The 12,538-nt window shown below is 57.1% G+C and overlaps 1 protein-coding gene across 1 annotated transcript; it reads right to left on the bottom strand.

Moving 5' to 3' along the window:
• Positions 1-960: 960 nt before the first annotated feature.
• Grk1 (G protein-coupled receptor kinase 1) lies at positions 961-11,243 on the bottom strand. Its single transcript, XM_042697312.1, has 7 exons — positions 10,510-11,243; positions 9,107-9,234; positions 7,538-7,695; positions 7,283-7,366; positions 3,439-3,563; positions 2,169-2,370; positions 961-1,264 (listed from the first exon to the last, which is right to left on the bottom strand). The coding sequence occupies exons 1-7, from the start codon at positions 11,206-11,208 to the stop codon at positions 966-968; spliced, it is 1,695 nt and encodes a 564-aa protein (XP_042553246.1). The 5' UTR covers positions 11,209-11,243; the 3' UTR covers positions 961-965.
• Between the last annotated feature and the right edge of the window lie 1,295 nt (positions 11,244-12,538).

Below are 12,538 nucleotides of genomic sequence, written 5' to 3'. Positions count from 1 at the left end.
ATCACATGTAGTACTGACTGAGGACTGAGGACTGGGTATCTATCACACGCAGTGCTGACTGAGGTCTGGGTACCTATCACATGCAGTGCTGACTGAGGAGAGGACACCAATCAAACATATCACACACAGTACTGACTAAGGACCAAGCCTTGGCCATCTGAGGCTACTGTCTCCTACTTCTTGGGGAATGCTATGGCTCCAAGCTAAGACCAGGGCAGCCCCATCTTTGCTGTGCCCCGCAGGACTCAACATCCTGCAGGAGAGTCTGGAGTGGTGGCAGCAGCCAGTTCCGGGGCAGAGCCAGGGCCAGGCAGGGCAGGCTCAGGGTGGGCGCCAAGCCCAGGTGGCTGAGATTTGAAGCTTCTGAGCTGACAGGGATCAGGCCTCTTCTGGAGGGGTCTGTGTGGGTATTATGGGACATGGTGCGGAGTCACGGTACTGCATGGTGGAGAAGGTACACACTGAGCTCACGTTCCTACTCACACCAGCGCCCACACCTTCCAAAGCCGTGGTCTGGCCACACATCTGCACATTTGAGCATTTATACATTATTGGCGTATTCCATCTGGAATTATCTGTGTCTCGAGTGAAATGGGCAGGCAGAAGTAGACTAACACGTTTGAACACCCCTAGCCTGGAGCAGGCAGCTGAGCTCTTCTGCACCCACAGAGCGATTCCAGCTCCATCCCTGGGCATGCAGCTGCACAAAGGGTGTGGAGGTAACCCACTCAGGCTGATGGGAACTGCATTGTCTCCACAAGTTCCACATGGCTTCCTTTCCTCCCATGAGCTCCACGCGGCTTCCTTTCCTCCCATGAGTGCCACAATACTCCCTTTCCTTGCCCATGAGCTCCACATGGCTTCATTTCCTCCCATGAGCTCCACATGGCTTCCTTTCCTCCAACGAGCTCCATGTGGCTCCCTTTCCTGCCAAGCATGGTCCCCTACCTCCCTGGGGACCACAGCTAGCAGACCAGACACATTCCTGACTTGGAAGCAGGGACCGCCGCCTCCGCAGTGACCCCTTTCATGTCATCCGGCATCTGCCCATCAGCACGCCACACATTCAGTTCCCCAAAGATCCCTGTCTCAATCATCTCCTCCTGCCAGGGAATGGGACAGTTGCCAGAGGCAAATTCTTGGAAGAATTCCGTGTCCGTTTTGTCAAAGACCACACCTTTGACTGTGGAAAAGGCACCAACGTCCTGGATGTCCTTGGCATAGACGGTCCTGGAGTCTGGGATGAACGGGGGGATCAGCATCCCTACAAAGAGATGGGAGATGGGGGCTCAGAAGAGAGGGCAGTAGCCAGCCCAGGGCCCATGAGCTCCATGAACACACAAAGGCCCAGGCTGCCATTCCCAGTGCCCCCAAAAGAGCCAGCCATGAGCTCACTGCACCCTGCCCCACAGCACCCACCCACAAGTGACCCTGGAGCCCGTGTGGGAAGCCTTCTGGATAAACCTCCGCCCTCACACCCGTGCGCTCTGCAAACTCCCCAAAGCCTTCTCAGGGATAGAGCTCTGGCCCAACTTCCTGCTGGGGCGCCGCCTTCACACGCCTCCCCAGCCTCTCCGCAGCCTCAGGTGGGCAGAGCTGCTGCCCACGGTTGGGCCAGCTTCCTTCATGATGTGCCCACGGCTACCAGAGGCCTCCAGGAGCTGGGGTCCCAAGGAAGCCCCAGTGTGCAGCTGCACCCCGGCCTGCGTCCTCAGTGCACACCACCTGTCCTGCGAGCACAAAGGTCACACAGGGCCATGCGGAGACATGGGGTACATGTGCATACACACACATGTGCAAATACATGGACCCGTACACATATGCACACACATTCTCACCTGGGCAAGCACACAGCACAGAACAGACACACAGACACACAGACATCCCATGCTTCTGTCTTGATGACACACAACAACAGCACGAGCGAAAGCTTTTCCCAAGCAAACAGCCCTGGCCGTGCTTGGGCTCTGGGCCCCTTTACAGGGCAGGCTGTGGAAGAAAAATACAGCAGTCCCCAAACTTTGGGTCCAAGGGACACACATATCCCCCACCTGACTCAGTGCCCCATTCTGGGCGTGCAGCAGCAGGAGGGCAGCTGGGGTGCCCGAGCACCCCTGCTCTCCCGGCCTCGTGGCTGCTGGCCGGGGCAGGCCCCACAGGTCACGTACCAGCCTCCAGCTGCCTCCAGCTGATGTCCTTGAACAGGGCATGGGCCCGAAGTGCATCGCATGACCCGTCCCGGAAGCCCAGGCGCTTCGCCGGGTCCTTCTCCAGCAGCGCCTCACAGAAGTCCCTGCTGGCCTGGCTGAACTTGTCGGGGTACTTGACAGGCTCGGACAGGATCCTCTGCTTCAGCTCCTTGTTCTCCACCTGCAGGGTGGACACACATCAAGCAATGCCTGGGACAGGCCTGGCGGCCTCTGACCTGAGACCCCCAGGTGGTGGGTATTAGAAGGGATCAATCGACCTCAAGACAAACAAATAACCACCACCACCACCCCGCTCTGCTGCCACAGTTGAGTACCAGAGGAGGAGGGAGAGGAGGAAAAGGAGAAGGGAGAAGGGGGAGAAGAAGAGGAAGGAAATGAAGAGGCTACAGAGCCGGGCCAGTGCCTGTCCAGGCACACCAGGAGGCCCAGGCTAGGGCACCCACTGGTGGCCTCACAGCAGTGTCTTGTACTAGAATAGGGCTGTGTCTAAGGGCAGCACACTAAGCGGAAGCCCAGACTTGGACACCTGGCCTCTGGTCCCCTCAGGCCCACGTCCTGGGGCTCTGGTCTGCTTGTAGTTGAGGAAGAAGTCAGTTTTGCTCCCTTGAGTAACGGACTGACACCTTTCTGGGTTCAGGTGGCCAGAGGGCTGGGGGTGGCGTGGGGTGCTTGGGAGATGACGAGAGTACGGGAGCCCAGCGGCAGAGCCACCCGAGGCCCCCCTCCCCCCTAGGGTCTCAGGACCGCCCATGCCCAATGTGGCAGTGGCTCTGGGGGTCTGGAGAGGCGGACACGCGTACATCAAGGAGCACTGACTGAGGCTGTCCCGCGAGCCAGGGATCCCCGCAGCTGAGGGCGTGTCAGGGGCTGTGTCCAGCGCTAGGATGGACAGGGCCCTGGCCCTCGTTGTCCCCCTTGAAGGACCCTGGGAAAAGCGGCTTGCCCTCGTGGAGGGGGCGCATGCTCACCCCAGTTGTGCTGATGCCTATCCCGTGCGTACTCCTGGATGGAGCAGTGTAAACATCCCTCCCTGGCTCCACCCACACCTCCCAGAACCTGCACACCTCTCCCGTGGGCCAGGACACTGCCCAGGAGCAAGACCCCAGATGAGACACCATGCCCCACAGGCCCTTACATCCCGGCACCCAGGTCTGCCCCGAGGGGGAGTCACTATGGGGACCAACTGTGCCAATTGCGCCCCTGCGGGGCCCCCACAAAGGACACCCACCTTCTCCCCTCTGGCTCGGAAAGGCCCCCTGGCTGCCATCATCTCGTACAGCGTGACCCCCAGGGCAAAGTAATCCACAGAGAAGTCATACTCTTCGCTCCGCAGGAGCTCAGGCGCCATGAAACCTGCGGATTTGACACATGGCAGTCAGAGGCCCAGCTGCCTCGTGTGAACGTCACCCTGCCGCAGCTTCCGGCTGGAGACCTGCCGTGACCACCCTGAGCCTCGGCACCACCGCTACTAGAGACAGGAATCCCCTGATATCGAAGGACACGGAGCAGCACCCCATCCTCTAACTAAATGCCAACAGCACCCCTGCAGTGACAACCAAAAGTGTCCCCCATGGGCAAAGTCCCCCTTCCACACACTTGATGAGAGGCCCGCTTTCCCCCCAGCACCCCAAACTGAGGGACAGTGTGAAACACACAACAACCAGCACCATGGCTTCTGTGTGGCGTGTGTGCCAGGACACGCTCAACATCCATGTGATGCACGCACAGAGAAGCATGTTGGTGTGCGTGCAACATGAGTGCAAGGACAAATATGGGAGCAGTGTGTGGCGAGGGCTGGGAGATGCAGACAGGTGCTGTGCCCTCCAGGCCCCCTCCCATGAAGGCTCCCATGTGCTCCAGGCAATCCGGAGGGACCAGGTGCAGGGCAGAGCCTGCGCCCAGGACACTGGTGAGGCCAGATCCTGTCTCCAGGAACAAACATCCCTCAACACTTTATGAGGCTTTGCTACAGCTGAGTCTTGGTGCAAAAGTCACCGCAGGTGACACTCAGCACATGAGACCCTCAGCAGGGACAAGGAGGCAACCACAGGGCGAGGAGGCCTGTGGTGACATGACCAGCTTAAGGTAACAGAGGCTGGGGGCTCAGCTCCTGTTGCCCACACGCCCACCCCAGCAGCACCTGGACTCTCAGCCACTGCACAGCCTTCTGGCCCTGGGAAAACGCTCACAGCTCTGTTCACAACTTGGCTGTCTACATCGAAGTCACCCATATAGAGACAAACCTATAGCATGACTGTGAATGGCTGCATCTCAGTCACCACACACAGGCAGCTCTACACAGGAGAACGTGGGATGTCAACATCACAGCCACCACATGCAGACGGCTCTCTACAAGAGTGTCAACCATCTGCATCACAGTCACTACGCACAGACAGCTCAACACAAGAGTGTCAACCATCTGCATCACAGTCACCACGTGCACACAGCTCTCTACAAGAGTGTCAACCACCCGCATCCAGTCACCATGCGCAGACAGCTCTACACAGGAGGGTGTCAGCTGAGAAGACTTGGGCGGCATCAGCTGCTTTGGAGTCAGGCTGAGGGGAGCAGGAGGCTCCTTCCCAACCTCCCTATCCTGACCCTGTCCTGCCCTGCCCTGCCCTTTCCTGACCTGTCCTGTGCTGTCCCTCCCCTGCCCTATCCTGCCCTATCCTGGCTGTGGATATGATCAGGTCCCTTCCCACCCTCCCAGCCCTGCCCCAGTTGGTCCTTCTGCTCCCAAGAGAGCTGCACCTCCACTCTGAGGGACACCACCACTTTCCTGGCCCCAAACAAACCTCCATAAGTTCTGCCTACTCAGGAACTGAATTGTTCAGATCTCTGCTTAGACTGAGAAAGAACTGTTCAGAGCTTCTAGATTGGACTTTCTAGAACTGGAATTTTCTAGAATCTCATCCAAGAGAAAGGCCCCCCCCCGCAGGCTGCAGGGGATACAGGGGACCCTTCTAGGCGTTCCACACAGCACAGCCTAGAGGGCACCCCCGCCTCTGCACCCCGTGACTCGCAGAGCCTGCTATGGATGTAATGCCTCAGCGTTCCTGGGAGAGGAAGTAGAATCCCGTGTCTTTTGCTAACACCTGTCCTCTGCTGGCTAGACACCAGGGGTGGAAGAAAGGCTGTCTCCTCCATGCCAGCCACTGGCAGCAGCACCAGCAAAGGGGGCGCAAATGCCTGCTTGCAGGTGGCTGTGAGGATGGACTGCAGCCTCTGCTGGAAGCTGAGCAGGGAGGCTGCTGAGGGGAGGAGCTCTGGGCTGGAAGAATGAGCTTTCTAGCTTGCTGGCTGTGCCTGGACTCCAACTGTGCTGCTGGTTCCTGCTAGCTGCAGAGGGCAGAGATCATGTAGGCCCCACTGCCATCCACCTGCAGCTCAGAGCCAGATGCCCGGGAGGCCACAGGGACGGGGCGCCCCCTGGTGGCCAGCAGGCCTCAGGACAGGGCACCACAGGACACTGTCCTCTAGTGAAGCAATCATGTCTTGGGTGGATCCAGGGTGGGGTGAGGACTGTGGAGACTCAGAGCCCCCTCATCCACCTCTGCAGACAGTGAGGCCTAGACAGCCCGGGAAAAAGCAGATATGGCCAGGATTTTTCTGGCTGTGGGACAGCTCTCAACCAAGCTGCTTCTAGAACCTTCTTCTCTGGCTCCCAGCACTGTGCTTTTGCACAGGGTCCTCAGCACCAATCAACTGCTAAACTCCAGAGCCAGACCAGAGCCACATGCATAGGAGGAGATGTGTGTGATCTTCCCCCAACAGAGGGAACACCTCACACTCCTCAGCCAAAGAGGTCCTTCTCCTAAACCAGGTGGCAGATGGGTGGGTCAGTCACAGGCTGCACCTGAGCACAAAAGCATACACACGGAGACACACACACTCACATGTATGTATACACAAGTCAAATGTGCATGCACATACATGCGTGAATGAATACATAAATACACAGAGATGCACACAGGCATATGTGTGCACAGAGATCAAGCACACAGAGAGACACATACACTCACGTGTGTGTATACACAAGTCATGTGTGCATACACATATACCCATGCACGTACACACAAATACACAGAGAGGTAGAAGGCATGTGTGTACACATACATCAACATGTATGTGTGCGTAAGTCATGTTTACATGTATGTGCACGCGTATGTGTGCATGCAAATACACAGATTCACGCTGGCATATGTGTGCACACAGAGCATTGCACAGAGACACATACACACTTGCATACACATATGCGCAAGTCATATGTGCATGCACATACTCGTGTGTGCAAATGTACACAGAGACACAAATATTCCTATACACAGTTACTATTGTAAAGGAACATGCAAGCTGATTCAAGCACACTCACAGGAAACACAGATGCACAAAAACACATGTATTCATACACACAAATACAGAGATGTGTGCACAGGTGTGTGCAGATGCATTCATGCACAGACTTGGGCTCACGTATACATTAAACACTCATGTGCATATATACCACATACGAATGCAAATGTGCGTGCATGCACATGTTTCTACGTTCATGCACATAAGTGTGTGTACATACATGTGCCCGTGTGTTTGCATGTATAAATGTGTGTGTGCAAACTGATGTTAGCTGATGCCATACAGGTTCTATTAGAGTCACATGTACCTGTCTAAAGTGCATCTCTCTCCCTGAGGCCCAGGATGTGATGGAGGCAGAGCTCCTTGGGGGTCCAGCCCTATCTCTCAGGCTCTCTGGACAGACGCACTCCACTGAAGCCCAGAGACTGTGACAGTCTTTGGACTCAAGGCCCACAGGAGCAGTTTTTGCCCCAGAGGGTATAGTAGTAAACACACAGGGTCGTTGGGCTGGGGAGTTGTCCTTGTAGGAAGCACGCGGCCCTAAGTTGTGCAGTGATTGTGGCCATTTGCCCTGGGAGCTTGGGAAACGCCCCCTTCAACCACTGTGTCCTGGCCACGGAGCCGTGCCACCTCTGGTCCCCAGAGAGAGGGGGACCTAGGCTTCCAGGAATCCTCTCGAGGCACAGAGTCTCCTGTCCCTGGTTGTCTGGCCTTACCTGGGGTTCCTGCATAGCCTTTGGTCTTGTTCTCCCCGTCCTTCAGCTCCACAGCCAGCCCAAGGTCGGAAATTCGAACATTTCCTGAAAACAAACACAGGCTAAGGTTGCAAGTCGCCCCACAGGAGGACGTGTCTGGCAAGCCCAGCCCTGTGCCGCTCGGAGGTCCTATCTGCACGAGCCCAGCCCCGTGCTGTGCCGAGCGAGGGGCTGGGACAGCGTTTGCCCCACGGCTGCAGCCCCCTCCGACCTCACCATCGTTGTCCAGCAGCACGTTCTCCGGTTTGAGGTCTCGGTAGACGATGCGCCGCTGGTGCAGGTGCTCCAGGCCACTGATGATCTGGGCCGTGTAGAAGACAGCGCGCGGCTCAAGGAAGCCGGGGTTCTCCTCATCCACGTTGTAGATGTGGTACCTGAGGACAGCGCATTGTGGGAGGTGTGTGCTAGAGAGCGTGGGGTGCATGGGGTGTGTGTGTGTCAGAGCATGTGGGGTACATGAGTTGTGTGTGCCGGAGCATGCAGGGCATGCATGGGTGCATGTGTCAGAGCACGGGGCGTGGGGGGGGTCAGAGCATGCAGGGCGCATGCGGTGCGGGTGTCAGAGCGTGTGGGGTGTGTCAGAGCACGTGGAGCACGTGGGGTACACGTCAGAGCACGTGGGGTGCGTGTGTCAGAGTGCATGGAGCATGTGGGATGCGTGTGTCAGAGAGCATGGGGTGTGTGTCAGAGCGCGTGGAGCATGTGGGGTGCATGTGTCAGAGCAGGTAGGGTGTGTCAGAGCGTGTGAGGTACGTGTGCCAGAGTGTGTGGGTGCGTGTGTCAGAGCGCATGGGGCACGTGGGATGCGTGTGTCAGAGTGCCGGAGTGTGTGGGGCATGTGCATCAGTGCACGGAGTATGGGCATTGCTGCACAGCCATTGGTCATCTCAAGCCACGGTCTCCACGTCCTTCTGGATAGGTAGCTGCCGGCTGCCTGACACCCTAACAATAGTGTTAGAGGGGAAGAGGCACGTCCTATGAACACCTATGGGACCCCAAGGCAGGTCATAGGACAGCAGCAGGGAGGGCGGAGTCACAGCCAGTCCTTTAAAGCACAGGGCGCTCACAGGTCGGTGGGCACAAAGGCCTTGCCTTGCCCGACCCTGAGCCCTGGGTGGGTTTGATAGTGTGGTGTGTGTGAGTGTGTGTGTGTGTGTGTGTGTGTGTGTGTGTGCCAGTCCTGAGGCTTGAACTCGGGGACTGGGCACTGTCCCTGAGCTTTTTTGCTCAAGGCTTGTGCTCTACCACTTGAACCACGGCTCCACGTCTGGCTTTTTTGGTTCTTAGAGATAGAAGTCTTGTGGACTCTTCTGCCAGGCTGGCTTTGAATCACGACCCCTGGACCTCAGTCTCAGATGACGGGCATGAGCCACCAGAGCCAGCAGCAGCAGTAACTTCTCCTTTAGCTCTCCCCCCCCACCCCACCCCCACCCGGCTCAGTCTAGAATCTCACTTGGCACGCAGCCTTCACAGAGAAGAAAAGTCCCACAATGAAGACATGTAAGTGACCCCTGAACGGAGGATGGACATGGGCAGGAGCTGGAAGCAGGAGGTGGACTCACAAGCTGCTTCCCTGGCCCATCTGAAATCTCACTCAGGGAGTGATGATGGAAATGTCCCAGATGGCCAGCCCCGGTCCTGGGTCCCTGCGGAGTGGGCACTGGTGGCATTCGACTTTGGTCCCTCTCCATGCAGGACCCTCGCCCTCAGCTGCACCCCGCCCCACCCACCCACGATGTGTGTGGCCCCCACAGCAGACGGCTGCTGGGTCGGAAGGGCCCCCACCTTATGTCGCCTCCATTCATGATGGTCATCACCAGGCAGAGGTCCATCTTGGTCTCGAATGCGTAGGCCAGAGAGACAATGAACCTGCTATGTACCTTGGCCAGGATCCTCTTCTCCACCATGGCACCCTGGAAGAAAAAGGGTGAGTCTCATGGAGACAGGCCTGCAGCCTATGTGTGACGATGCAGGAAGCAGAGGCGTGAGCATCATGGAGCGGGGGACTTCAGCCTATGTGTGAAAATGCTGGAAGCAGAGGTGTGAGAGTCATGGAGGGGGCCTGCAGCCTCTGTGTGAAGATGCAGGAAGCAGAGGCATGAGCATCATGGAGAGGGGCCTGCAGCCTTTGCGTGAAGACAGGACATGCTTGCAGCACGTTTCAATCCAGCCTTCAAAAGCAGTTGAAGAAACTTCAAAGCATGTTTCGTGTGCCCACTCACAGAGGAAACTAGACAGGCAAAGTCACCTGGAGCTGGGGCTGGGGACCTGCTGGGTCAGCTCCGGCAGGGAGGCCACAACCAGCTGTCTCCCTGCTCCCTGATCTGCCTTCCGGTCCCCCCACAGTGTCCAGCCCCCCTTCCCCCCCCCCCGCACGCTGTGGCTCTGCCTCCGTGCTGCCCCTGCCCCCGATGCCCACGCCTTGCAGAGCTTGGCCTGCACGCCAGGCTGACCTCCCTCCGCTGCACTCTGTTGAGGCACTTTTGTAAGGATATTGCACGAGTTGCATGAACACTTGGGTTTTAGGACTCAACGAAGCTGACGTGGGCCACCACCAGGTGTGGGCGCCCTGCCACCCTCAGCACGGACACCTGGGTCTGCCTGGCACCTCTGCTCAGCCACTGTCACTGGGGCCTGGTGCCTGGTCTTTCATTGAAGGTCAAGGGCTGGCAGGGGGGAGGCGAGCAGGGGGCTGCATGGGGCTGCTGCTGCCCGGCCCTAAAAGCTACCCTCATCTGCCCTCAGCACCAGCATCGCTCGGGCCCCGGGCACCAAGCGGTTGTTGTTTCTCTGCCCTGGCTGCACTCCTCTGCCAGCAGGAGGGAGCTGGTGACTGTGGGTAGCCTGCGTGTACCGCTCCCTCCTGCCTGGTGTTCAAGAGACACTCCCTGTGCCTGTCTTGATGCATGGTGCCTTCTACAGTTGTGCCTCGCTTCCTCCTGAGTCTGATCGCGGTGTGAGCCAAGCTGTGGGAGAGGCTTCCAGACAGCTGGGTGCAGACTCAAGAGCCCGAGCAAAGCATGGAACAGATGGGCTAGGACTCTGCCAGGAGCTGCACCAGCCTGGAGGGGCAAACGGCAGCGGGCACGCAGAGCCAGGGGCAGAGCAGGGGCAGAGCCTTGGTGGGCACCTTGCATCCTGCCAGCCTCCTGGCTTGAGTCCATTTGCCAGACCGCCGAGCCGCCTACCTGGTAGCCTTTCCTCTTCTTCAGCCGCTTCTTGTTCAGCTTCTTGCAAGCATACATCTTGCCGGTTGCCTTCATCTGGCAGGCTGACACCTCCCCGAAACCTCCTTTTCCCAGGATCCTGAAGTCCAAGAACCAGTCCTCGCCAATGGGCTGCGCCTCCAGCCACTTCCACTGCAGGAATCTCAGGAAGTAGAGGCTGTCCAGGTATTCCTGGAACGGGGCCTGGCTCAGGTGCGCCAGTGCGGCCTGCAGCAGGGGCTGGAAGCGCCCGTCCTGGCTCCCAGCTGGGGCCTCCTTTGCCTGCACCACAGTGCCCTCGTCCAGGAAGCTGCAGAAGAGCGTGGCCTGGGGGTCCAGGTACTCGGCCAGGATGGCCTGCGCCTTCTGCGGCCGCAGGTCATCATCAGCGGTGTCGTAGTCCTCGATGTCCTTCCAGAGCTCCAGGGCCGGCACGTGCTTCTCCTCTGCCTTTAAGAACTGCTGGAAGAGCCGCTTGCCGATGGGCTGCTCCGAGCACAGGCTCTCAAATTCCAGGCTCAGGCTCTCACGGAGACCCTCGCACTTGGACAGTGGGGGCAGCCGGAGCTTGGCCAGGTACTTCTTGTCCCGGGAGGATGGGGTGCTGCTCCCGTCGAAACTCCCCCGGGCGGCAATAAAGGCAGAGTTGGCCACCACCGTCTCCAAGGACCCGAAATCCATCCTGCTGCACCCTCTTGTCCCCTTCAGTCACTAAGCCATCGGCTGTGGCCAGAGCAGGCCTGACCCAATGCCCTTGGCCCGTGGCCTGTTCCTGCCCTTTTGAGGTGAGGGAGGCGTCCCCGCCAAGTCCTGGATGCCAGTGACCCACTGGGGAGCCTCAGAGAGCTGGGGCTGGTGCCACATCCAGTTAAATCCCACCCCAGGTCACGGACGCTGCGGGGTGACCAACAGGTGCCAGAAAAAGACAATCCCTTAAGCTGCTCCAAATCAGATTAGACACCACACTGGGCACTGGGCACTTGGTGTGGCCTCCCCCTTTCCCCCTTCCCCCCCACCCCCCGCCTCTGCACTCCCACAGGAAGGGCAAGGCCCAGGCCAGAGACCCTGTCCATTTTCTCATGGGGTTTGGGACTGGAGAAACCTTGTTAGTAAAGATGGCTGACTGCCTTTCCTTACTGTATTTCATTTCTACATTTAAGAAAAGAGCAGCTGAAGCTGTGAAAGTGGCTCAGTGGTCGAGTGCTTGCCTTGTATGCATGAGACCCTGGGTTCGATTCCTCAGCACCATATAAACAGAAAAAGCCGGAAGTGGCGCTATGGCTCAAGTGGTAGAGCTCTAGCCTTGAGCTGAAGAACTGAGTGACAGTGCCCAGGCCAGAGTTCAGGCCCCATGACCACCACCACCACGAACAACAACAACAACAAAAAAAGGCAGCTGATTATTGCAAATAAGAGAAACCATGGGATCTATGTTTCTTTGGGCCTGGAAAAGGTCAAAAACTATGTACATATGACCATATAAGATGATGTTAAGCAAAATGAACCCCAAGATAGGGACACAAGAGGTTTTATCTTTCTTGCTGTTGTTTTTAATGTACTTATAATGTACTGTGTGATTTTTTTTCTTTTTTTTGTATGTTCTTCCCATACAATATAACCCCTGTTTTCACTGCATTTGCTTCTGGTGCCCTGCATCTTGTATATATGCTTTTCTAATTTGGGGAGGAGAAGGAAAACAACAAAATGCTGAAATAAGGATACAGGTTGACCCATTATAACAATGAGATGTACAAGACACTATGTTAAAAATGAACTTTACAACTTGTGGGGGTGGGGGTGGGGGGAGGAGTTTGGGGAGGTGGGGAGGGAAGGGATGGAGGGGGAAAACAAACAAAGGAGGAGGTAACAATGCTCCATAGGAAATGGACTCATTACCTTGCTCATGTAACTGTAACACCTCTGTACAATATCTTTACAATAAAAAATGTATACTTAAAAAAAAAGAGCAGCTGAGAAGCAAACCTCTTGGAAAGAGAACTTTAGAGAGGAG

Source organism: Dipodomys spectabilis, unplaced genomic scaffold (genome assembly GCF_019054845.1).
Source record: "Dipodomys spectabilis isolate Male_0828 unplaced genomic scaffold, ASM1905484v1 ptg000215l, whole genome shotgun sequence".
Lineage (NCBI taxonomy): Eukaryota > Metazoa > Chordata > Mammalia > Rodentia > Heteromyidae > Dipodomys > Dipodomys spectabilis.
The sequence above is the reverse complement of the archived record's forward strand: the minus strand, read 5'-3'. Positions and strand labels throughout refer to the sequence as shown.

Excerpts from the sequence above, each read along its gene's own strand:
- Grk1 (XM_042697312.1), bottom strand. The coding sequence starts at position 11,208 with ATGGATTTCGGGTCCTTGGAGACGGTGGTGGCCAACTCTGCCTTTATT. Across the intron at positions 2,371-3,438 it reads TCCGAGCCAGAGGGGAGAAG|GTGGAGAACAAGGAGCTGAA; the intron begins GTGGGTGTCCTT and ends TCCACCCTGCAG. Across the intron at positions 1,265-2,168 it reads CTGGAGGCAGCTGGAGGCTG|GGATGCTGATCCCCCCGTTC; the intron begins GTACGTGACCTG and ends ATCTCTTTGTAG.